This window comes from Nothobranchius furzeri, chromosome 9 (genome assembly GCF_043380555.1).
Source record: "Nothobranchius furzeri strain GRZ-AD chromosome 9, NfurGRZ-RIMD1, whole genome shotgun sequence".
Taxonomy (NCBI): Eukaryota; Metazoa; Chordata; class Actinopteri; order Cyprinodontiformes; family Nothobranchiidae; genus Nothobranchius; species Nothobranchius furzeri.
The window spans coordinates 32198575-32225606 of NC_091749.1; the positions used below are offsets into that span (position 1 = coordinate 32198575).

At 41.9% G+C, this 27032-nt stretch overlaps 2 protein-coding genes across 4 annotated transcripts in view; one reads left to right on the forward strand and one right to left on the reverse strand.

Moving 5' to 3' along the window:
- Positions 1-7681, reverse strand: part of immp1l (inner mitochondrial membrane peptidase subunit 1) — a 42414-nt gene extending 34733 nt beyond the window's left edge. The window contains exon 1 of one of the 2 annotated variants that reach the window (XM_070554775.1): positions 7660-7681. Coding sequence is in view for 1 of the 2 variants with exons in the window: in XM_054732488.2 (XP_054588463.2) it covers positions 274-300 (27 nt within the window). In the remaining variant the exon portion in view is untranslated. Of the gene's footprint in view, positions 1-273; positions 759-7659 lie in introns of those variants that run through there. The other variant, XM_054732488.2, reaches the window with a different exon arrangement.
- elp4 (elongator acetyltransferase complex subunit 4) overlaps positions 8-27032 on the forward strand; it is a 72389-nt gene continuing 45364 nt past the window's right edge. Inside the window, exons 1-8 of one of the 2 annotated variants that reach the window (XM_070554774.1) lie at positions 94-185; positions 3229-3264; positions 7170-7285; positions 13146-13267; positions 14789-14923; positions 16344-16480; positions 19867-19951; positions 21848-22036. In XM_070554774.1, the coding sequence (XP_070410875.1) occupies positions 7273-7285; positions 13146-13267; positions 14789-14923; positions 16344-16480; positions 19867-19951; positions 21848-22036 (681 nt within the window). In that variant the 5' untranslated portion in view covers positions 94-185; positions 3229-3264; positions 7170-7272. Of the gene's footprint in view, positions 186-3228; positions 3265-7169; positions 7286-13145; positions 13268-14788; positions 14924-16343; positions 16481-19866; positions 19952-21847; positions 22037-27032 lie in introns of both variants that reach the window. The other variant, XM_054732485.2, reaches the window with a different exon arrangement.

The window sequence follows — 27032 nt, forward strand, 5'->3', positions numbered from 1 at the left end:
CAGAAACATGGCGGCTCCCGTGAGAAGTATGGATAAAACCTCAGCTGAATCGTTGTCGTCCAACAATACGAGCTTTCAGAAGAAAACAAAGAGTAAATTAATCTCTATCCCTGGTACTAGACCTTCGGTTCAAAACGGACAACTCTTAGTTTCTACCGGAGTTACGTCGCTGGACTATCTGCTCGGTAAGTGTCCTATTTTTGTTTCCACGCAGTCCGTCTAGCTGTAGGCTAACGGTGCGTTTTACTGTAACTCTATGAACTAAATACTTACTGTATTAAAAGATGATTCAAAGTCCATTTTAAATAAGGCTTGGATCTACATTTTTTCATCTGTTGCCCCTCTGTAGAATATACAACTTGTGCATACGTATATTGTTTTTAATTGCTCAGCAGTATTTAATTTGCTGCAAATACATCTTCACATAATCACATCGTTCACTGCTGAATAGAACATCCTTTTATCACAAAGTTAACCTGTTCAATGAGCTATCAGTACATTTGCTGAAATTGGCAACCACTGAGATGTAAAACGCCAACTCTCACGCACTGAGCGTGAGACACACGCATTTGATCCTCTTCACACGCTCTCACGCCACACCTCCAATATCTCACGCTAAACCAGCGCCTGCGCTCTCCAAACGCGCATCACGCACAGTGTGTAGGGCTTATGAAAAAAAACAGATGATATTAATGATGGCATTAGCTACTGAACATGCACACAAGCAACACGTAAGTAATAATTTAACCGGCGTTATTTCACACATAATCCCATCTGTATAATCCAAACCGATGTGCTCAGTTTGTGAGGTGGGCGGAGTGGTGAGCTCCACCTGCTGTTGATGGGACGGGCATGCCCGGTTCTTCAGAACCGTGGGCTGCGGCTGCGCGCGCCGCCAAAACAACATGCTTTATTTTTCAGAAATGCAGCCGTGTTGCCAGCCGGTGTTGACAGAGCTTCAGTCCCGAATGTTTTTCTTTTGTTTTCACTCATCAGCCACAGATCGCTGCTCTCGCTCACAGCAAGCTGGGCTTCCTACCGTGGTGGCTCAATCACATGTTCCCTCTCCTTCATTAGTTCGTGACGTGGATTCCAAATGTTTTAATTCACCGCTTCACCAGTGTGTTTTTTTCTGTTTGTGAGACGAATCCCTCCTCCATAACCAGGTTACTGGTATGGAAGCCTGGAAAGGCCAAAATTCCTCAAACGTTTTTTTTTCCTACTGGCTGATATGAATTAATAGAATATAATAGAGTAAATGTTATTAGTCCCACAGTGGGGACATCCATTCATTACAGCGGCACACACACTTAGAGACACAGATTACAGGTAAAACTGATACCAGCCATGTTTGCTTTGATAACTTCAGTAACTTCATGCTGATGACCCACATGAACATAATCCTCTGTTTAGTGGATGCAAATACATCATGAAGTTAGCTTAACATGATGGATTGCTTTTTGTTTTTTGGCAGGAAATAATAACTAGTAATAATGATATGATATTGCCCACCCCTAGATGGAATTTAAATCAAAAGTTCCTGTAGCTCGTTACTATAGATAGATAGATAGATAGATAGATAGATAGATAGATAGATAGATAGATAGATAGATAGATAGATAGTGTCAAGAAGTTCAGGAGAGTTGAATGTTAAATTTTCCTCACGAAAAGCAAAATTGTATTAAACAAAGGTCAGTTCCCTCTTTTAAGTCAGAGGCACGGAAGAGAATTAGGGCCACTGAAAAGAAAAAAAAGAAGAAAATAAAGAGAATTCAGATTTTTTCCCCCCAGAATTCCCTGTCAGAATTCCGAGGTTAAAAGTCAGAATTCTGAGAAAAAAGTTAGAATTCTCTGTCTTTTCTTTTTTCCCTTGTCAGTGGCTCTAATCCTCTTCCGTACAGAGTAGAAAGAAAGAAATAAAGTCAATATTAACTCCCCCCCCCCCCCCCCCCCCAATTAGTCGGCAAATTGTCTGCTCCCAACCCAGTGACCCCGTCTCACTCTGAAATGTTCAAAAGTTGGCAGCCCTGGTAAATCTAGAATTTCAAACCCTAACCCTGATGATAGGTTAACAAAACTGCTGTAATCTAACAGAGCAACATGCTGTCCTACACTAGGATTACAATTCTCTCTTTCATTTATATTTGCCACAGTTATTTTTATATTCCTGGTATTATTGCCTTTGTCACCTGGTGTTATTTTAAGACTAGATAATTGTTTTTCTCTTACCTCACTCAGTATTTTGATTAACATATTCATAATATTTACATTTGCTGCATAATCCAGATTGTTATTGTCAGCATCAGAACCTAAACATCCTGCACACAACATAATAGAATTAATAAAAAAAATTGTGATTATCACTTATTATTTTTGCGCCAATAAATAGCAGCAGGTAAACCAAGAAAAACAGTGGAACGTTGCACGGTTTGTGATAGATGTGTAAGCGTTTTGCTGTTGATTTCTATACTTTTCACTAGGGCTGCACGATATTAGGGAAACCTGTGATATGCGATAACAGCGATTAATATTGCAGTGACGATATTACTTGCAATAAATAAAAACTTAACTCAGGAACAAAAATAATCAAATACAAAGAAATTTAAAAATGACTTAAAAAATCATGAAAATCGGAAAAGCAAAAGATGTGAGGAAAGGGAAAAAGAAAATGAACAAGAAAAAGCATTCGGTGGATCCCAGAAAAAGCAGAATCAGCAAAAAGAGCAGAACAAAGCTAACCATCAAAATTAAGTGCCGTCCGCCTTGGGGGCAGAAATCTAACCTATGACAACCCACCCAGTTGGCCAAATGGGTAAAGAGCTCTATGTTAAAAAAACATCATGCTTCCATTTGATTGACAGAATGCGATATGTGTAGCAAACATTTGAGCTGACCATTCATTGCGATATGCATATTGCGCGTGCTGAAATCGCGATAACGATATATTGTGCAGCCCTACTTTTCACACACATAAAGAAAAGAACATCAAAATGGATACAAAACCCAATTTCTGTTCTCTCTCACACGTGCATGAATTAATGCAGATCAAAATATGTGCTGTGGCGAGTCATCTCACAAATGTTAAATGATTAACATAAGATACTAGTTCAAACTTTGGAAGTAGCAGGTGGCCAAATGGAGAGCTAGACGTTTTCATGAAATTGTTTAGGCTGTTTGTTTCCAGTGAAATGTAGCCAATACATTAATAATTGTACTTTTTATTAACAGGTGGTGGGTTAGCAGTTGGAACAGTGCTTCTCATCGGTGAGCTTTTTGTCTCTTATGACATTATGAATGTATCAGTCATTTCCCACCTGATATATTCACTGTCTGCTTTCTGGAAATAGTCTTACAGGATTCTGTTGTGGAAAGAAAAATAACAAGTTGTGTTTTTAATCTGTGTAATTGTGGATGTGGGTCTGTTGATAATGTTCCATTTATTCTTCGGTAACACTTTACAATATTCTTGTCTCGTCTTCTTCTGCCTATCCGGGTCCGGGTCGCGGGGGCAGCATCCCAACCAGGGAGTTCCAGACCGTTCTCTCCACTGCCACCTCCACCAGCTCATCCGGCAGGACCCCAAGGCATTCCTGGGCCAGTTCGGAGATGTACTTTCTCTAACGTGTCCTGGGTCGACCAGGGGAACTCCTGTCGGCAGGACATGCCTGAAACATCTCCCTCGGGAGACGTCCAGGAGGCATCCTAACAAGATGCCCAAACCACCTCAACTGACTCCTCTTGATATGGAGGAGCAGCGGTTCTACTTCGAGTCTTTACCGAATGTCCGAGCTCATCACCCTATCCCTAAGGCTGAGCCCAGCCACCCAACAGAGGAAACTCATTTCGGCCGCTTGTATCCACGATCTTGTTCTTTCGGTCATTACCCAAAGCTCATGACCATAGGTGGGGACTGGGCGGAAGATCGACTGGTAAATCGAGAGCCTTGGTTTATGGCTCAGCTCCTTCTTCACCACAACAGACCGGTTCAGTATCCGCATCACTGCAGACGCTGCCCCAATCCGCCTGTCGATCTCCCGATCCCTCCTTCCCTCACTCGTGAACAAGACCCCGAGATACTTGAACTCCTCCACTTGAGGTAGGACCTCTCTCCCGACCCGGAGTTGGCAAGCCGCCCTTTTCCTGTCGAGAACCATGGTCTCAGATTTGGAGATGCTGATTCTCATCCCCGCCGCTTCACACTCGGCAGCAAACCTCCCCAGCAAGAGCTGAAGGTCAGAGCCTGATGAAGCTAGGAGGACCATATCGTCTGCATAAAGCAGAGATGAGATTCTCCTGCCACCAAACTCCACACCCTCAACACCACGGCTGTGCCTAGATAACCTGTCCATAATTGTTATGATCAGGACCGGTGACAAAGGGCAGCCCTGGCTTGGAACAGGTCCGACTTACTGATGGCTCTGTGGACCAAACTCACACTCCTGTGGTACAGGTGACTGAATGGCCCTTAGCAAAAGACCATTCACCTCATACTCCTGGAGTGCCCTTCACAGGGTGCCTCTGGACACACGGTCATAAGCCTTCTCCAAATCCACAAAAACACGTGGATTGGTTAGGCAAACTCCCATGACCCCTCCACCACCCTAGCAAGGGTAAAGAGTTGGTCCACAGTTCCACGGCCAGGACAAAAACTACATTGCTCCTCTATCTGAGGTTCAACTATCGACCGGATCCTCCTCTCCTTTACCCTGGAGTAGACCTTTCCCTGGACGCTGAGGAGTGTGATCATGACCCAATAGTCAGTTTTTGTGTCCGGGGATCAAGCTTGGTACTTTACAATATTATTTATAGATTTATTAATTTATCTCAGCGCATTATTAAGCTTTAATAAACTATTAAATAAAATATTAACAACTGTTCATTGTCCAAACCTTAAGGACACTTAATAGAAAACAGTTAAGTTTAAAAAGTGTCTTTTTGTTTATTAATGCTTAATAATGCACTAAGTAACGTTGATAAAGGGACCCTTGCTGTAAAGTGTTGCTGATTCTTCTTCATTAACTTATTTTGTAGAAAAAAGTAAGCACATATAGCTCCTTTGCAGAGTTTTTTTTAATCGGAGTTGTTGCTTAATTGTTATGGACTATGCTATTTCAGTCCTCATTGGTGTCAGTGTTTCCTCCCTCAATCGTTTGCAGAAAGTGTAAAATGCTGCAGCCAGGTTCCTGACCAACTCTGACAGACGAAATCGTATCACACCCATCCTGACAGACCTTCACTGGAACCCTGTACGCTTATAGGTGCACTTCAGAGTTCTGACCTTCGTCTAATAAGCTCTAAATGGCTTGTCTCTTCTGTACCTGTACGAGTTGACCATCCCCTATGTTCCCTCGCATTCTTTAAAGAGCAAGTCACCCCCTACAAGAAACTTACTTCACTCCTACTTCATGTTTGAAAAATGCAACAAATGCTGTTGCTTGGCAGAGCGGGAGGGCGGAGCCACTAACAAATACACACGCACACAGGCTCACAACGGCATTATGACATCATAATGTACCAGATGACATCGTAGCATACCTCTTAGCCAATAGCGGTGGTGGATTTAAATTCAAATACAGTGCAGAATTTTCCCTGACGACGGCGCAACACTGACAGTTTTAGGCAGAATATTTGAATTTTAACCAAGATGCACTGAAGTGCCAAATTATTGACGACACGTGTCTGCAGCATGATTAGACACTCCTTTATATAGTTTATCAGCAAAAAAAAAAGTGATTTGGGGGTGACTTGCTCTTTAAGGTCAGCAGATCACCTGCTATTGTTTACGCCCAAAATGAAGCACAAATCACATGGGGAGCGTGCTCTCTCGTTGTTTTTCTAATTTTGTAACCTTGTTTTTATAAATGTGTTTTATTCCTATGTTTCACCTCTAGTGTTAGGTGATTGGCCTTTTGTATTATATTCCGCAGTTTATGCTGCCTTTATTTTTATTGAATGTATGGTGATCTTACCTGATCTGACCTAGCCTTTTTTGTTTGCATCTCTTCTTGTACAGCACTTGGTCAGCTGTCATTCTGTTTTTTTTTAATCTGCTTTAAAATAAAACCTGTATGGTGTGCTATGGTATGGTGCATATACCAAAGGTAGGTAGGTAAGATCACCATACATTCAATAAAAATAAAGAAAATAAAAGAAAAATGTGCATCCATCAAAATGTGATTCTGGTAAAACATAGTGCCAGATGTGCTGCAATTCTTTTAAAAAAAGCTTACTGTTATGGAAAGAAAGTCAGATTGATTTTTTTTTTTTTATTATTCTGGCTGAAGACTTTTATCAAAAGAGCAGATGGACAAAGCTGTGCGGGGATGACAACACAGACAAACGTTCATCGTTTCCTGCCTTCAGTATGGTATTAGTTAGTTTAGACATGCATATTTTAAAAAAAGAACATTATTTGACAGGAGTCAAACATGGATGTCAGACGAAGGCATAACGACCGTTGTGTATTATTTGGAAACAAAAACCATTTTATCTAATGGTATTTACCAAAGCTAGTGAAATATACAGTCCTATTTATTATATTTTAGACAGTAAAAACGAATAAGGATGACAGTGGCACAGGAGTTAAGTACTCGTCCCGTAATCAGAAGGTTGCAGGTTTGAGCCCTGCTCAGTTTGTCGCTGTCATTGTGTCTTTGGGCAAGACAATTAACCCACCGTGCCTGCTGGTGGTGGTCAGAGGGACCGGTGGCACCAGTGCCCAGCAACCCTGTCTCTGTCAGTGCGCCCCAGGGCAGCTGTGGCTACATCGTAGCTCATCCCCCACCAGCGTGTGAATGTGTGTGAATGGATGAATGACTGATTGTATTGGAAAGCACCTTGGGGGATTCCAGGGCTCTAGAAGGAGCTATATCAAATACAGGCCATTTACCATAACCATAGAATTTTCTGCCCTTACCCCCAACTAGGCTGGTACTTCATTACTTATTCATTAGCAGTTTGAAATTATGCAGTTGTTTCAAATTAAAATTTAAATAATAAAAAAAGACATCTATAGGGAGCCTTAGTCACGCCCATCTACTTCCGGACCATGGGTCCCTGGAAGGACCAAAAAATGATGGTTTTCACATATGATGTCCATGTAATTTAAAGACACATTCTGATGCCAAGAACGGGGGGAAAAGTTATTTTAAGTTTGAAAATGTGTCCAGGACTACAAATGCGCATCACCATATTGACGAGAAGAGCAGAGGAAAATGGCTGTACGTTCAGGGAACTTTGAATCCTTGCTTCAGGAGGAAAGAACCACCATAAATGTGGCCATTTGGTAAGTAGCAGCAACGCTAGAGGAGAGGAGATACTGTGGTGACGTCAGATATGCGACAAGCCAACGTCTGATTCATAGTCATTGTAACTCCCTCCAAGTTGAAAATGGACACAAGGCATTCTTGAATTTTGACTGGCATTTATTGCACACAGGTGCCACCAACGGTGCCGTGAGAACTGTACAAATGACATAGAATAATCAATTTCCTCAATAAATCGTTCTCATAGAGAATAAACAATGAAACACTAATGCACAAGATAAAACACTCACAATTTACATTTACAAATTACCCGTGACCACCATAGACTCGACAGTTCTGTCACAAACAAACATCTTATTTTTCCCATCACGACATAAACACACACATTGCATACCTCATTGGCCGCATTAACTTGCAGGGGCTAATAAAAAACACATCTTGCAGTGTCACTCCTTTCCACAGCTGGAAAACGTCGTTGCATGCGTCTGCATAGCTCTACCAACGAATGATAGCGGTTAGCATGCTGCCGCCTATCAAGTGTGGCGTGCAACTGAAAATATTGTCAACCCCGAAACAACAAACTAAACATTGGTTCCACCCTGGAAATATTCTGTAAACCATTTAAATGTGTGCTTTTAAACCCCATAACGTATACATTATATTAAAAATAAAGTATTCTTAGCTTATTTATCGTAACTTGAACCATAAATTATCTCAAAACTGCATGACTGTGGCTGACGGCAGCCACAGTCATGCTAGTTATGAACTTTTACAAGCTGATAAATCTCAAAGTATGTGACACGCATGGTCAAAACACACGTCATTATTTTTCATTTAAACTGCAGAACAACGTGTGTGCGATCCAGGGCGTAAGGCAAAGCGGATTAGAAAATAGCTCTTTTAGCCTCATTGAGTTACATTATTTTTTTCATTCTTCCAAGGATCCATGAGCCGACCGGAAAGGGAGGAGACTTAGGTTCCCTATTACAGAGATGTTACACATGCTAGTGTTGACCAAATCAACAATTTAAGATAATTGAACTGAGCTTAAAAACACTTTTACAAAGTTTGAACGTCAATTAAAAATCATTCTGTTTTGCTTTGTTAGATGAAATTAGGATCAACTTCAGCGATATCTCGATACAGCTTTTCCACTTCCGTTCCAATACCAATACTGCAGCCTTCAGTAATGACTGATACCAATATCAATCTGATACAATATCAGCACAAATCATACATACTTTTACCTATTTCATAGTGTGGGATTTATGAAAGGCTTGCTCGAATGATATTACTCAGTTGGAGAACAAGAGCTAATAACAGTAAGTATGAAAATGACAATTTTGGTTGCAAAAATGTGAACCTTAACGTACTGCTTATAACAGAGGTTTTTGATGCCGTCTGATATAATCCGATACACTGTTTTTGAGCTGATATTGAATTACTTCTGGTATCGATATCTGAACGGGACATCCCTAATCCCGATTGGAAACCAACATTAAAAACACATGGGAAAAATATTTTGTTAATGAATTTAATGACTTTGAGTAATAAACTATTAGAAAGTATTTATCTCAATGATGCTGTCTGAATTTCACATCTCTATGAAACATAACGAAAAAGCAAACCAATATTATTTATATGTGTTTTTGTATGTGTATAACAGAGTCAGGCAGCTAAGCTTTATTTCACACAAAGACTAAACTTTTGACAACAAAAAAAAAAAAATCCACAAATAAGTAATTCCTGACGATGGCTGGAGAGAAGACCTAGAAATCATTTTAAAAGGGGACCTATTGATCGTGATGTCTGCATTCTCTGCAGGCATTGATTTATGACAAAGTGCTATAAATTACCTGTGTTCATTGTTAAGAACCCAGCTCATGTTATTTGTCCAGTTCCATTTGACCCCGTGTTTCATCTCCAGTGTTAGTCCCATCAAATTAAAGCTGCCTGCTCTTGAAGCATTTTCTTTACTATATGGTAGTTTTGCCTTCTCCTCTTAAAATCTCTAAGCCACAATTTTGTAATGATGTTTCATGAATTATACTTTTTTTAATGACATTATTCAAAACATCTACCCTGTTTCTAAAAGTGAAATCAACGAGTGTATGCGTTTGCTAGTTCTATGTGTTTAATCTCTATAGCAGACTGACAAATAGACTAATGACCTGAAAGTCTAGTTAGAATCCCAGGTGTTCACACTTTCAGTCTGATCCCTAATTAATATGCTCGTCTGCAGATGCGCTGCAGAAGTTTCTGGAATAACATAAAAAGTAAGTGGCGTTTCTAGGAGCTTAAATGTCTTCTACTGTATTATTATTATTATTATCATTCATCGTAGGCTAGGCTATATGCACTGGTGGACAGTAAGGTTACGGTAGTCATGTTTCCCCTTGAAGCTGTAATTTGTGCGTAGCCGAGGCCTATACCAACTGATGATATTGCTTTGCCCTTTAATTCATCCCCCCAATCGATGCAGGAGTCAGTGATTACACACTAATGCGTTCTTCCCTTCCATTTTGTGAATCAATGTACGGTTGGTTTCATCTAGTAATGAGAGACACAGTAAAGGTGAAACACGAGTGTGTGTTTGTCTCTGAAAGAGTGGTGTATGTGCACAATGTGTGTCTGCGTTGTGCTTCTGTGGGTGGAATCGAGGTGGGGAGTGTGTGTGTGTGTGTGTGTGTGGGGGGGGGGGGGGTCGGAGTGTGTGTTTGTTTGTGTTTGTTTCAGGCGGTCGTTTCCTACAGTCTGCCCCTTTAGCCGTGACGGCCTGTTTGTGAGACACAGACATAAAATTATCAGATTGGTCATTGTCTGCCTTTGAAGTGTTTTGAGCTGTCCATTCCGATTCATCATCCAGAGGGGGATCGGTCCAGTATGGCTGCTGTCTGACGATCTCTCATCTTGTGTGTTTTTGTTTTTTTGGGGTTTTTCTGTAAAAGGAGGAACAAAGCCTGGCTTGTATGATAGTGATCCAATGTGTTCTTTCCCCTTAGGTTATGATGTCTCTTTTGTTAAATAGTACCAATAAGTACCATTTCAAGTAGTTTTTCAAACCTTTGAAGTGGACACAAACGTGTTGCACACAAATACTTATAATTCTCACCTAAAAAGGACAATCTTGGCGTTACTCTTGAGCTAATTGTATTCTGAGAATTTTTTGAATGAAAGAAAGGGAAATTAATTTTAACATTTGAGAGCATAAAAAGTATTAAATGACATTTTAAAAAATACAAGCAAACAGTTGTAGGCATATTATTGAACAGTTCAGTTTCAGACTTTATGTGGGATTTTGCTCAAGTAGAGAAAAGCCATAAGCCATAATGTAGGTACCATAACATCTGCAAATGATGTCATATTAGATGATCGTCTGGACGTAAGACTTATGAAAATTACGTTACCACGTTCCTAAAAGTTAAGTTGGCATGGTTACTTGGAAGATTTTGATTGCTCCACACAAATTTGCGGTTGTAGTCCTTGTGGTGGCAGTTCTGTAGTCCCAAAAACTTTTTTGGGGGGAAAATATGTTTATATTGCCAAAGGAATTTCAAATAAAAGCAAAACTATCAACTGATAAACTGAGACCCTGAGCTGCTCTGATTTTGATGAAATGGGGCAAAATTGAATTAAAAAACTTATTGGACAATAAAATCCACAACATTTTGAATGGATGAATTTATACGTTTATTGTGCACTAACAAAATATACAGAAGAATCCCACAGTAACGCAAACAGAAAGGGCTGCTAATTGTGTAATTATGTTTAAAAAGTTTCACAATGAAGAACTGTTGTGCTTTCTGGCACAGTCTGATGTTGGTTTTATGTAGTTTCACATTCTTTTAAAACAACAGACAATATGGTGTTCTATTTAAAAATTACACTGTTAAAGAAAACATTTAGGCGCTAGGAAACATGAGTTTAATAACAACACTGCTAAACTCTTCCCAAAACCTATGTGTGAAAGAACAGTATTGAAAAAGAGATGCAATGTATTTTGGCCAAGTGGCTTTGCTGTAGTGTGACGTCATCTGCAGGCGCAGGACCCCGAGCAGATCCAGTACCTACGCCGCCATAATTGACAAGAAACGAACAATGTCTATGCAGTGCAAAACATTAAATAAAATCTAACAGTTTGTGTTTGCATAGATCTGGGCAGTATTTAAATAAAATTAATTGTTTTGGGGTTTTATGTAATTGGATTTTTACTTTTCGAAAAATAAACAGAGTTGAAATGGAATTTAATTTAGCAGAATTGTCATGTAATCTTATCCTTTTATATCTCAAACATAAATTGCTAATTATAAAGGATGCTTTATACACCAAATACATACAAGGGGGAAACATTCTGACCTAGATCTTTTGTCCCTTTGCCCTGGAGCTTTAGCAGATATGATTCAGGACTTTTGCACTCCCACCCTCTTGTTTGAAGACCAATGAAGCAGAGGAATCCCTCCCTTTATCAAACCTTAGTCAGAAAGAGCAAAACACACACAAAAAAAAATAGAAAATTCTATGACTGTCCAGAGTGACTGATCTACCTCAAAGATATGACCGTCCCCACCCCCTGTTGCTCCCTTACCCCTACCACCATCTCCTGCCCCCCTCCTTCATACCCCCTGCCTCAACAGCCTAATGACTCCTGGAGGTTCCATTTGTAAGGCTCCCATAGTAACACTACCACAATAGGCCCCATCTTGAGAGGGCCCATCTGGGAGTCTTTGTGGGGCCTGCTGAAAGCCACAAAGGCCTGCTGACCTAGAAACCCATCAATAAGAGGACAGGGAGCCCCACCGACAACAAATTGAAGGGCCGTGGAATTTCCTGGGCCATTCGAAGTCCGTAGGTGAGGATGTAGACCGGGAACGTGGGAGGAGGGGGGAATTCTCTGGATGTTCGAGGATGACGCGTCAGGATGTCATTCCCAAGCTGTCAGCTGTATGCCCATTACCTCGACTGTAACTGCCGCCTTTGTCCATGTGCCCACTGTTTGTCATTGTGAAGAAGAAAGGCCTATGAAATCCCTACTATAGTGAGACAGTGACAGGAAGCAGCCGTGGCATGCTGGGCAGAAGTATGCGCCCTGCTCAGCTGGCTTTAATCATAAATAAAAGTCCTTATTTTTATTTCCTTTTAGGGACTATACATTGTGGAAAAGCTGGGTGGCTCTTATACACAAAAAGGGTCATCTTTGGAAAAGTGTGTTTGCTGTTTAGGATGACTTCATCATGCATTTAATGCCTAAGACCTTCTCCTTACAAACTGTCATTTCAGTTCTCCAAACTGGGATTTACTCCGAATTAAACTCGCGAAACAAACTCTGTGTGAATGACAGTTCAAACATAACAGTCCAAAGATGCCACTGCCATTAGAAGGCCAAAAAAAGTACAGAGATTCAAGAGAAGCAGATGTCAGGAAGGATATCGAAGACCTCCACGGTCTCCTCCACCTTCTGCTTCCACTTGTCTTGAACACAGAGGTACCTCTCTGTTTCGGTGGGAAGAGTCGGGTAAATGCTTTAGGCAGGTGTCTCCACTTCTGGCACTGGTTTGGAATGTGATAGGTGAAAGAAGACAGGAATACTGTTAATTTGCTGACACGAGGGCTGAAAGATGTCATCTCTTCAACCCCATATGCCATGTCAATTTCTGCTTCATGTGTTGCCTACAAAAGATAGGTAGAACGTGACCCTTATGCCAATTACAGTCAGAAGCAGTGATGCTGTCATGAACTGCTGGACGTGTGCTGAGGTGTTTGAATAAATGGAAAATAACCAATCAATCATTCGATATTAATCGTGTTCTTTTTAATTCTGAGTTGGCTAGAAGTTTGTAACTCGTGTTAAAATTCTGATTCTTGTTCCCTTTTTTCTGTTAGGGGAGGATCGATATGATAGCTACTCTCGCATGATCCTGAAGTACTTTCTGGCAGAAGGAGTAGTGTGTCGGCATGAACTTTTCGTGGCAGCGGCTCAGGATAACCCTGATGACATCTTACAGGTATCAGAAAACCTACCGTCCTCTCTGTGATGTCCAAGGGAAGAAATGTAATTCTGCAAAACATGACCTGTACACTAACATATAAGAGTTGACAAGTCAATCACCAAAACAGTAGGATGGCCTCAATACATCTTATTTCTTTAAGCTAAGTGATGAAATTGCCACATCTAAAAGAAAACTTGCACAATCTAGTCACTTTTAGATGATTTCCATCTGTACAATTCCGACAAACCGCCTTCCTCAACATATGTTTGGGTCAATAGGGGTTCCGAGAGGTCGAGGGTAGTGTGGTTGTGACATTGTTGAAATGTTTCCCGGCATATCGATCCCTGATGAGGACCATGTCCCCAGAAGCTGCCTGCCACCCAGTAAAGAGGAGGAGGAGGAGGAGAGTGCGGCCTTCTCTCCGTCTGATTGATAGTTGGAGGGTTCATAGCCTTACCCTCTCTTTGCATTTCAAAGACATATTAAAAGAGTGGGAGTCCCACTGGGGCAATATCACATCATTTTTTATGTCCATAGTTAAGTCCGCGCTAAGATTTCTTTAGATGACACAATTTCTGTATTACAATAATAAGCATAAAGTCAGAAGTTACTACAGGAAACACACAGTACTAACCAACTGTCTAAAGGGGTTTAAATATTTGTTTATACATTCAAATATTCGTTATGCAGAGTAACTGTTAATGGCTGTCCAATTTGTTTATTCATATAATTACAGGAAAAGATGGTGTGCACCAACAAATAAATGTTACTTAAATGGAGAATAAAAGAGAATGAAAGTGAAAACTAAATATTGAGTAGATGGTCACAGAAAGTGAAATGGTTGGTATACTTTTAGATGGATCGGTCTGATCAGTGATCGACTAATCTGAAACTCAAAATTCTTATTCGTTTTTTTATCCGAGCTATGACTGCACTTTTTTCATTAGTGAGTGTTTTTTCACACTAGCAAGAAAGGTTTTAATCTAACAATAATATTTTTGAAGTTGTATAGAGAGTGAACAAAGAAGTTTTTTCAATAGTTAGGATAAATAAGTCGATCAGTACCGGCAGGCCACTACTGTACAAGATTAGGAAATCAGTATTCACCAGAACAGCTGCATTTCTAACTGCTTACTAGAATATGAAAAAAATAACTCCATAATATATTTCATAAGTTATTTTTTACCTCCTCATACTAAAGGCATGGCTAAAAATAAATAAAACAACACAAATTCAACTTTAGTACCATGATGGAAGATTGAATTTGATATTTTATTGTTTTTCTATCTTTTTTGAAATTCCATCTTATTTGAAAGAACTTTTTGTCCCTGTTATGGATTCAGTGACTTGGAGGTCATTGATCTGTCTGCTTTGCTGCAAAGACGAAACTTTTTCTGTTAGAAGTATTTTTATTAAGATAAGATAATCTAACATCTTGTTGAGTTTGTTGTTACCTCCTGTAATTATAAAGTAATTACACATGTACAGTTAACATTAAAAACTCTATTTGCTAAAGTTATTTGGTATTTTGTTCAGGAACTCCCAGCACCCATCTTGGATGATGTTGCTATTCCCAAAGCTGTGGAGCAGCCCAGGCTACCTTGTGAACCACGGGACAGTTTGGAGGCCATGAACATCGCTTGGCGTTATCAGAATCTTCCTAAAGTGCAGGTGAACAAACGCGTTTACATGAAAATCTGTCTCCTATAGATTTTACTTCAGCGTGTTTGTTTTCACCTCCTCATAGTAAAATTGCAGCATGAATGTAATCTTTCATGAAAAGTTCAGCTTGTGTCTCTTAGTGGTGGTGTGAGAATACACAGTGCAGGCCGTTAGTGCTTTGGCAATTGTCTCCACCACTAAATCCATCGGCCCCTAAACTTCTTTATGGAAGTGAATGAAGCCTCGGCTTCTCTTTTCAGAGCCGCACCAGATTACTCACACTTAGCTGGCAATAGGTAGGCTTTTCACTGGTCCCCAACTCACACACACACACACACACACACACACACACACACACACATGCTTGCACCCCTGCTTAGCCTGGGAAACAAGGGTACTGTGCATTGACATGTCTGCTCGCTCAACCCTTTGACCCAGACCTGCGCCCCTGTCTTTCCCCAAATCCCTGCCTTTCCCCCTGCCAGAGTCGGCGGCTCTACACTCTTTCTTCCGCTTTGAGCAAAGGGGACCCTGTCCTTCTACTGCTCTGCAGTCTACCCCGTTGGTCTATAATCCATATCGCTATGTGGATTAACAGCACACACTGTGTCCCTGGGGATCCTCTCCCTCTTTCTCTATCCCTGGCAACTTCTTTATATATGTGTCCTTTCCTCACCTCTCCCCCTTTCCCTGTAAAATCGTCTTTACAAACCACTAGTAAGCCCCACCAGAGGATTTGCATGCCAAATTCACCCCGAGAGTCGGCGCTTGCTTTCCCCTTACACACACCTCTCCTGGCATGGCCTACTGTGCCGTTCTCCCGATGAAGACATCAGATCAAAGGTTAGGCCGTCAGGGCGGGGATGGAACGCTAAGCGGGTTGCCTAGCCCACAAAGAGAAGATGAGCCCCTGCAACCACCCCCCTCCCACCCTGCTCCGCTGACCCCCTCGTTCTACCAGGAGAGGGACACACCGGGGGCCCTAATCCAGATTAGGAGTAGATTAAGGGCCTCTCCAACAATGGAATCCCTGGTTTCAAGGAGAAAGAAGAGCTAAAACTCTCTCTTTCAGCTGCAGGAAAACATCCGCCTTCCCCTGCTTCCCTGACATGTTCGCTTTCACAGCCAGAAGTGGACATTTATGTGAAGAAATGATTAAGAGCCTGGTCGTAGTGGTTGTTTAACTTCTCTGCTGTAGGAATGTTGAGGAATGACCCATAAACAATGCAATTGCATTACCATAGTCTTGCAAAGCACATGCATTTATCGTATTAGAGAGACAATAAGGACATCTTCTAAGGAACTGACTCATTCTCACTGGATATTCACACAGGTTTAAAGCAAGAAGTGTTGCATAAGATAATCAGGAAGTATTTCTCTAATCATCACTTTGTTGCTCATCTTAAACATGACCTGTTGAACCTTTCAGAGTTTCCTGGCTTCCTCCTCCCGGTTTGGTCACTACTATGACGTCTCAAAAACGATGGAACCAGAAATCCGCCTGGCAGCCAAGTGCCACAGCTTCTACCCTCCAGAACATCTCTCCCAGTCATCAAACACACACAGGTAGACATCATCCAAAGAGCATGTGGAAAACGATGAGACAAAACCCACAGAACACAGCCACGCAAGCACGACATCCTCCACAGAACACCGTGATACAAACAAGACGTCACCAACAGAACACAATGCTCACAGATTACAGGTCAACTAAAATAAACAGAGAGACAGAGCTGGGTTACGTGACAAACAAGTGGTGGAGATATAAACAGCTTTTGCAAGTTGGAAAAAAACTTTTACTCTCAACAAACTGCTTATTTGATGACTAGATAACCTTTGTGACACTTTGTCTCATTTGTAAAATGTAGAAAATAAGAGGAAACAGGGGCTTGTTAATATATTAATGATGGTTCAAATGACCTGTGTTTGATATAGCACATTCTAGAGTTCTGGAACCCCCCAAGGCGCTTTACAACCCAATCAGTCATTCACCCACAAACATATTTAAAGGGCCATGCTATTTTAAATATTTGACAGCAAAGGCTGGCACGACATATGATAAAATATTACCGCTGGTACTATTGAGATGTCATTTATCTGAAATACGAGTTATTTTCATCAGCCTGAATTTATACCCGGAATTTCAATGGTCCGTTTCAGTGAAGCTCCGCCCACGCCCGCTCTCACAAAACACACCTACAATAGTGTTTTAGGCAAGGCTGCTGTTGTGTTGGCCTTGGTAGTCCAGTGGTCTAAGCGCCCAGTCCGGCATGCTGAACATAGTCGCCTAAGATGAATAGCCTGAGCTGGCCATTACGTGCATCTTTGTAGAGAGGATACTCGGTTTTTATGGCGGTGTTTTTTTTTCCTAATGCAGAATAATTTGTCAGAACATCCACAGAATATCCAGGTTTCAGAACCGAGACCAGACCAGGTTCAGGGGGAGACGAAATGCCTGATGATGCAAGTGGGCTACTTTCTCCTGGATGCAGGAAAAATCTTTACAAGGTCCAGATTGAGGCTGAGGCAGTAAAATGCATGAATGCAGCCAAAAACTGGTTTGGGGCTATTTCTCATGAGGAAATGACAATATCACATGATAAAAAGCTCCAAAAAGAGGATTTTCCATGATATGGCTCCTTCACCACAGCATAAGTGAAACAAACTTCTGAATTTTCGAAGCTCGATAAGTTGCTTTTGCTTGAAATTGACTGAAGTTGTTAAATGATGTAAATAGATGCTACAAATCAGTCTTCTGTTAATAGCCAATTGTTTCAGCTTCAATGGAATGGTTTTAAGACCACGAATAACAAAAACACCGTACCAGTGATTATGTATTCATTATTAAGATCAATTCAGTGAATTTGGAATGTAAAAGGATATAAGTTTTACTTTGTTTTATCACTCATTAAAGTTTAAATCACCGATCAATTTAGCCTAAATTTGTAATTTTAGATAAACTCTTCAAAAATATATTTAAAATCAGTAAGTTTAAGTCAGTTAAAATCTCCCTTTTCCATCTTCTAGTCCAACCTTCTTGCCATTGGCCAAATTATTCAGCCTCTTGTCTGTTTAAATAAGAGTCCTGTTTGCTCAGCATCTGTTTGATTTCTCCTGCGTCAAGTGTACTTAGGGTTCAGAGGTCACGCAGGCTCTTTACTCGAAGAGTGCCGCTGAACACACAAGAGCACACGAAGGCACACTTGCATGCTCTGGGTAAATACAGCAATCTGGAGCACAGAGGATGTTGGAAGAGGCTTTAGAAGATCCCTCGTTCTTTATGTCAGCAAACAGAGACGGTTAAACAGAGCGCCCGTGCAAACACATCGCACGTTGTGTGTGCGTTCCTTTTGAAGTGCGGCGCTTCGGATGTGAACGACACCGAGTATTCTGTTCGATATCCGCCCAGAACCTAATGATATTTAATAGGTGGAATATAGGATTACAAAAATAAAAGCATTTAAGTTGTGTGGCGGTGAGTGAGAGTTGCATAGTGGTGCTGCTGAAACGTTATGGGTTATAGATCTTACAGACATTTTGACAGCTGGAAACTACACCTGCACAGCACCATTGTGCCCCGAGGCCCGCCCAGCCACAAATACATGTACGTACACACACACACACACACACACACACACACACACACACACACACACACACACACACACACACACACACACACACAGACATGTAACACACAAACTCCAGTGCAGGCTACACCCCCTTGCACGTGTCCACTGCCCCATGTTGATACCCTAGCTGTTAAATTGCTCCGTTTCACTTGAAGGCATAATTGGCACAAATTACTCTCTAGGTGATACAGATCCTGTTGTTTAAGACCAAGCATCCCCCCTTCTCTCCTCCTTTCTTCCCAAGCTGAAAGAGGAACACTGAGATAAAGACACTTCCCTGTGCATGATCCTAATTAGCCGACGCTCTAGCCCCCGGAGCTAAGCACCTAGACCTATTGGTACCTGAATGAGAAATTCTCAGTAGGGGTAGCTAAAATACAATGCTGCGCTACACAATGGCTGCCAACCAGAGGCAACCTCCTGTCACACCATACCCCCCCCCCCCCCCCCCCAACCTGAGGGCTCGGGCATAAGCAGAGAGGCCGTGGTGTGTAGGTGTCCCTTTTCACCAATCCAGCTCTATCATTAGCCACAGCGGGGTCAGGAGGCACCATTGTTGTGCTGAATAACTGAAATAGAGTTCATTGATATACTTGGCCGAGTGTGATCAACACAAGGGTGTACTTCTGTTCTTTATGCAGGGCAATTGGCGTGTGACCAACCTATGAGCATCAGCTTTTGTGGCTGGCAGGTTAAATTGACAGCTGACACAGCAGCCCACTGTGAGTTGCTCCAGAGTGGTCATTACAATGGCCTAGCATTCTTAAGTGGAGGGTCCTGTGTAAAACGATGGGGTTAATGTTATTATTGGCTATATATGGGGTGGGGGGGTCTCAGCAGTCATCCATCACCTTGACTGTTGCTAAACGTTGCTCTGATGGTACTGTATGCCCCTTGTCAGTGGTGCACATCTTACCCCTGATTAAACACCAAAATGCTGTCCTCTGTTCATTTCAAATATCAACCCATTAATCCCACATCTTGCCTTCGCCACGCGTACGTTTGTGCATGTGTGCGTCTCGTGTGTCTGTCTGTCTCGGCACAATCAATTCCTCAGGGAGCTGACAGGGAACCAGTCGTGTTGTAATTTAATCAACCAAATAAATTAATTGGATCTCTTGATATGGATCATCTGTCTGCTCCGGTGGCTCCAGAAAAGCACAGTCAGGAGGAGCACGCCGCAGTCATTGAGGATTAGACTGCAGCAGTGATGAGCTCGGCCCAGTTTTACCATAACACTCAAACTGGTGATGGTGTGTATGTCTTGGGTTGCTCTTTCATGTTGTTTTTATTCACTGTGCCCATGTTTCTCCTCTCCAGCCCCATGCTTGAGTCTTACTCTGCATTACTGAAGTCACTTCAGGAGGTCATAAACAGAGAGGGCTTTGATTTGACCGCCCCCATGGTAAGAAATAAATACGTGTGTTGTTCTTATTTCTTTTAGACTGAAGTCAGTGGGGTGTTTTTGCTTTTATTATTGTCATTTAGTTTTAGTTCTATTTTCTCTAATCGTTTTTTGGCATTTCTAGCATCAACATGTCTTATAAAATATGTACGACTCTATGCCAGATTCACCATGTAATTTTACAGAGCTTATTGTACCACTGTCAACATTTTGTTGCTCTAAACCTGCACACACATTTTTTTTTGTCCATCTCTTTTATTTCACAGCAGCATGCATCCATGCTAGCATGTCTGTGTGCCTTTTTCACCTACTTTCTGTGACCCCTCTGCTCGTCACCTGGAGCCACCTCTCCCCCTGTCAGTCACACGGGAGATCTACCTCCTCTGCCCCCCCGCTTTCTCTCCTCTAGAGCCGTCACTCAGGCACCAGATTAACTGCTGACATCATTAAAGCAGCGTGACCACCTGACATGATGTTGGCACAGTCCAGGAATGCAGACCAGCACAGAGCCACATGGTCACTGGCACTAAAAGGCCCAGTATGGATGACAGGGTGTTTGCATTGGTTTGGTTTGTCTTTTAGCAATCGACTGTTATTTGCTTTTTATTAAAAACATAAATAAAGACAAATTTTGAGAGTGTATCTGTGATTTCATGTATTTGAAGTTTGGGGGAGCAGCAGTGACACCTCCTGATTAGGTTGTGATCCCAGACTTGTTATAGTCTATACGGCTGGCCTCTGATCCTTGGCTAGACCTCACTGGCTCTGTTCCCTGATTTTTCTATAGGCTAAACTATAGGAGTTAAATGTGGCCGCCCATCCTGATGTTGCCACAGCAACGGTTGTGTTACCGCAGCTACCTCCTGCTGCACTTCAGACACACGAATAGATTTCTAATTGTGTTGCCCTCAGAACCTCTGTAGAAAAAGACTGCTGAACAAAGAAAGGACGTGTATTGTTGTGACTAACGTTTCAGCTCAGTGAGGTATAGAGATGTAGCACCAACGGTATATAAAGACAAACAAATGCACAGCGCGGCGTGAGAGGCCTTTAGGAAACTATGAGCCAGCTGTAAAAGTCTCTGTGGAACAATGGTGTTTGTTTTTCTTAGATCTCCTTGATAATGATTCTCATCCAAATGAAACTTAGGTCATAAAGTTCTGAGAGGAAGCAATACATGGCAAGGCTGAGGAGGTTTTTTTTTTTTTTTTTTTTGGAGAGCTGTGTTAATGGGAGGGGAGGTTTAAGGAAGAGAAAAGTGAGCAGATTTTTAACCAGGGTTTTGTTAATCACTGTTGGCTCACCGCAGTCATCAGGAACCATCCCAAAGAAACTCCAAATGAAAGGCAATTGTGCTAAAGGCTAAAAACCTCTCACAGTTTGGACAGACTACCCATTCTGTGAGGTTTGGTGATATATATCCCACCACTGTTTGGCCACTTTCGCTCTCTGTCCTCAGCAGAGTTGGTTACAGTTGATCCCTTGTGGTGGGGTAGTGGGGTTTCAAGGCAAGGCACGCCACCCTTACCCAGGCCCCCTTGGCTGTGGAGCACGGCTGCTTTGCCAAGAATGTGCAGGGGTTTCTGGGTGGCGGCCATATTGGAAGCCCGTCTGACAGGTCCATTGTGCATGTGTCAGATGGCTTCTGTGATTGGGCAGTTGTGTCCAGTCACGTTTGGGCACAGTGTTCCAATCGTCTGTTCTGCTGAGCAGACTGTCCAGTTGGGGTTGGACATACAGCTCTAGACGACTATCTGAAACTACTTTGAAACAGTTTAAAGATCATATTGAGATTTAAACTCTCAACTAGTGACCCACAAAGTAAAACGTCACCCCTTCACATGATTTTCTGAATTGCTTTCATGATCGTTTTCCCCCTCTCTCTGCTTCTTGTAGTCCAAGTCACGTAACATCTTGCGTGTTGGGCTCCACTCACTTGGCTCAGCTCTGTGGGGTGATGACCTGAGTTGCCATGACAACCCTAAACATCGGCACGCCCTGACTACCTTTCTTTACGGACTACGTGCCTTAATGAGGTCTTCGCTGTCAGTTGCCGTGGTTACCCTGCCTTCACATCTCATCCAGGTAAGATGGTGTTTTACTCACACACACACACACTTATATATATCATTACATTTGACTCTGATTTAATGATACTGGTCATTTGCACTGTTGAGATTTTTGTGCATGGGGCATGTCATCTTTCAGTGATGCCTAAATGTGTTTTATGCTTTAATAACTTGGATTCTGTTAGTGTGGCGGTGAGATTTTCCTGTGTCACAATTATTGCTCATTATAGTTTGATGGTTTTTGTGGGTGGGGTGGGGTTTGACGGGTGGGCTCTGAGTCCGTGTGTCTGTGTCCAGTCTGGCTTCTCAGTGTGAAGGTGGAGTCATCTGCTGAGGCATATGGTGAACCACAGCCCTCCCCCAGACATCAAGACACTCACCACAAAAGTCCATCTTTATTCTGAACTAACCTGGCCACTCTTCAACCACTCAGCGTACTCGTACATAAGAACGCCGGCACTTCGTTGTTTGTGATCCCTTTATTTAAGGATGTAGGTCAGTGCTCAACTTGGAGAACAGCTGTGTTGTCACAACATGCTCTGGCTCCAGGCCTACATGCACAGCGCTGCCTCGGCTTGGCCTAGTCAGAAAAAGTAGAGTGGCTAACTAGCAGATGTCAGCTGTGGTGGGAGCTGTCCCCCTGTCCCACTCTGGCCAGGCTTCCCAACCCTTAATCTGCCCCCTCCCCCTCATCTACCCTGAGGAGAGAAGTGAATGAGATGAGAAAAAGGAAAGGAGGACATTTTGGATGGTATCAGGTGTTTGGTGATGAAGCCAACTTACAGATAATTAGCTGCTGTTAAGTCATGACCTTATATGATCAGTTTATCAATGCAGGTCTCTTTTATTAAAGTCAAAGTCCCATTTGTCGTCACACACGGTCGAAATTGTCTCCGTATTTACCCATCCCCGTGGGGAGCGGTGAGCTGCAGCAGTGGCTGTGCTCGGGAACTATTTGGTGGTTTAAACCCCCAATCCAACCCTTTTTAAAGCTGAGTGTCAAGCAGGGAGGCATTGGGTCCTATTTATAAAGTCTTTGGTATGACCCGACTGAGATTTGATCCTGGATTTCCCGTTCCCAGGGTGGGCACTGTGCCTACAGGCCACTCAAAAGGTATTATTATTTTTATTATTATTATTATTGTTGTTGTTATTATTATTATTGTCTAAAAGTTTTTTCATCTTAAACCACCAATGTGTGAATTTTTATCTTCATGATTTGATGACAGTTGTACCTTTAGGTAGTTACGCTATAAAAACCTGGCCTTTGGAAGACTGTCTAGACTGGCTGCTGTGGTCTAACTGGCTGAAACTGTGTGGCTTCATCCAGCTAGCACACTATTACTAGTCTACAATACTTAATCCATTATTGAGCAGCTTGGGAAGCTGAGCAACTCACTGAAAGCCTCTCCACAGAAACGCTGTGCCACAGTCCATCTAAAACATTAATTAGGCATGTCCTAGCTTAGTTCTCCACCTCCATACAATATTTTGCAACCACACCCAACACACACACACTCACACACACATACCCAGAAAATTCCACTGCAGAAAAGCCTTCTAAATACAGAACAAACAGAAAGTTTTAAAATGCATTCAAGATTTTTGTTATTAGTCCAGACACTTAACAGATACAAAGAAAGTATTGTTATTGTGTTTTGGAAGCTAAATTTGAATACGATGGTGCAAATATCCTGTCTCTTAGTTTGCAGGGACGTTAAAGCAGCTTTGTCAGCCATGTGTTGTACATTCTCAGTCATCCAGGACATGATCATCTTGAGAGTTAGATGGAAAACAACGGGACTTTTCTGGTTACCTTAAATGTGTTTCGCCTCTCATCTAAGAAGCTTGTTCAGTTTTTTTTTTCTTTGGAAGTTTATTATGTCTTGGGACAACCATTTAAATGATAAATGGCCCGCACTTGTATAGCGCCTTTCAGAGTCAGAGGACTCCAAAGCGCTTTTACACTACAGTGTATCATTCATCCATTCACACACACACATTCACACACTGATGGTGATGAGCTACAGTGTAGCCACAGCTGCCCTGGGGCGCACTGACAGAGGTGAAGCTTAAAGTCCAGAACGGTTGGATCAGGGACGTTAGTGCAAGACCAAAGAGCTGTGCCCGTATACCCTTTGAGGGTGATATCTGAGCTCCAACTGAGTCACTCCAGGATGTTCAGAGTTTTCTTGTCCTTCTTCCTCTCTCCTGAAGCCTCTTCTGTGGCTCTGGATATTAATATTTAGGTTTCATCCCCATTGAGATGGAAACCTTCACCCCTGCCTAAGGTCCTAACTCCAAGTCACTCCTTGTGTTTCAGCTCCCATTTATCTCTGCTTGGCCAATTTTACAGAATAATTATCCCCATAGACCAATGCATCTGTAATGTGGGAATCTCTCCTCTTTTCCACTGCAAACAGCGTCCAGTCTTCAAGAGCCTTTGATTGAAAAGTTGTTTTTCTTTGAATACGTTGCCAAAAATATCTCATGGTTGACTTTGGTGTTTTTACATCTTCACAAAGAAGTTCCTGATTGTATTTATAATAATTGGGGATGTGTCATATATTGGCATCAACGTCTGCACCCCTAATAATAACCAATTGTTTATGTTAATTTGTCAAACACTCTTTATGGATATTATACAGATTGCTTAGGCTGCCAGATGTATGCTTGTTTAATCTCATTCAAAGCATTTTAACCTCTGGTAAATGAACCCAAGCACAAGTCGAGATGTGTCTGGGGTCTGAATGGGTATGAATGATCTAAATGGTAGATTCGGATCTTCCTTTATTGAATAAAAAACTTTAGAGAGTCTAAGGATCTACTCATCTCAGCCGATGCTCAGAATCAATGTTTCACTGTATTTAACAGTTTGTCTCCATTATGGGCTGACAAGCACTGGTGATTGGACAAACATTTAGCTTGCCTCCATTTGTAATATCAAGGTATACGATATATTGGTTGCTTGTTTTTTATGCATCACATGATATTTGTACTTGGAAAAGCTGATTTAAAGTCAGGCAAATCCTCGGGCTGCCCGGTGTTGTTGCAGAATTTAATTTAAAGGTGTATTTACGTTCACTAATGACATATGCAAAATAAATACTCTACATTTATTTTACTTTAACACTGAGCGGTGCACAAAGGTAAGCTGTTGTCCACAGTTGGTTAAATTCAAAGTTCAAAAATGGCCTGTATTTGTAAAGTGCCTTTCATAGGGTTCCACAGCCCCCCAAGGCACTTCACAACACAATCAGTCGTTCACCCATTCACACACACATTCACACGCTGGTGGGGATGAGCTACGATGTAGCCACAGCTGCCCTGGGGTGCACTGACAGGCCAGACCTGCCAAACACCAGTCACCCATCCCTCCGACCACCAGCAGCAGGCAAGGCGGGTTAAGTGTTTTGCTCAAGGACACACCAGCAGCATTCTCTGGTCCGAGACGGGATCAAACCTCCAACCTTCCGTTTCCTGCACAACCTGCTCTACCTCCTGAGCTATTGCAGTCCCTTAAACTGTCCCAGAATTGATGCAGCTTCAGAAATTTTGTGCATCAACTGATGTTATTAGTGACATTTTAGCAAGAAAATAAGTTGACAAACATCAGAATATAGGCCATGAAAACCAGCCCATCAAAATGGACAGCCATTGGCTGACCTATGCCACCTACCCGCCATCGGTATCGGCAATAGAAAAACCAATATCGGTCAAACTCTGATTCAGAATTTCACAATCAGCCTATTAGGTATAAATATTTGTTTTCTGGGGTAAAATCACAACCAAACTCAGAATTTAAATGTGAATTCACAAAATCTTGCAACAGCTGCACGATAAGGTTTCCAGTGACTTTCCAGAGCCAAACAAATGTTTTAATCATTGACTTTGCTCACAGCATAATGGCTTTAAATTATTCATGTTTCAAATTTTTACAGTATTTATAAATTAAATTGTTTAAATAAAATATTGTATGCCACGATAAAGTAGCTGACAGATTCAGTTCAGTTTTTAACAATTTTTTTTTCTGTGTATCTTAGTAGGCCGTTTATCTTGGTTTCAGGTTTGGTTGAAAGTATTTTTTACGTAATTCAGGCTCAATTAGCCTATGAACTTGATTGTTGCTGAAGCCGTGAATCTGTTAATGAATGGCTAATAGATGAGAAAGAGAAGCTTCTCTCTGACCATCTTCTTAAAGTGAAGGAGCTGTTGACCACATCTTACTGACCTCATTCTGCCCTGCTGCCGCTTTTCTGAGCTGCTGTCAGCGGACACTTTCAATTCCCCTGACTTCCAATGGTTTGACTCTTTGCTGAGGGACCTCCTGTCCTTATTTAAGTACGTGCAAAAGAGTCATTATGGCCCTCACAAAGCAGCTCAGATAATGTTGTCTCACATGTACACTATTGGTCCCAGCACGTTAATGTTTTTGAGTAATTTGTTGCATCCAAACTCTTGCACTGGTTAAAACTGAAGCACACGCGTTACCTAAGACACTCTTTTCAGCAGCGTTGGTGCCGGCTGCTGGGATATGCATACTTTAAAAGTAGGACAAAAAATGAAAAGAAGAAAGAGTGGGGGGAAAAGACATGAAGGCATGAAAACTGCATTAGGCGGTGGCAGCCAACACAGAGAGGAGGATGTGAATGATTCAGGAGGGAAAGTGATTAATAATGCAGGACTCCCTCTCTCTCTGTCCCAATGTCCCTCCTTCTCCTCCCCATCCCCTCTGCTCTCTTTACTTTCTACCTGCACCCTATTCCTCCATCACTCCACCAACTACGGTTTCAACTCTCAGTGCATCACTGGCCTAACCAGTAGGGGGAGCTCTTCTCATCAAACAATGTTGTCCTGCTTTGCACTGGTTTTAGATTTTGCATCAGCACTTTGTGAGCCAGAGTTTACCTGCGAGTTCCTCAGTTTAAAATTTCCATTTAGTTTTTATGAATATGTGAATTTTATTTTGTTATGCTTCTGTCCATTTGACTGCCCTGCAGTGACCTGTGGGA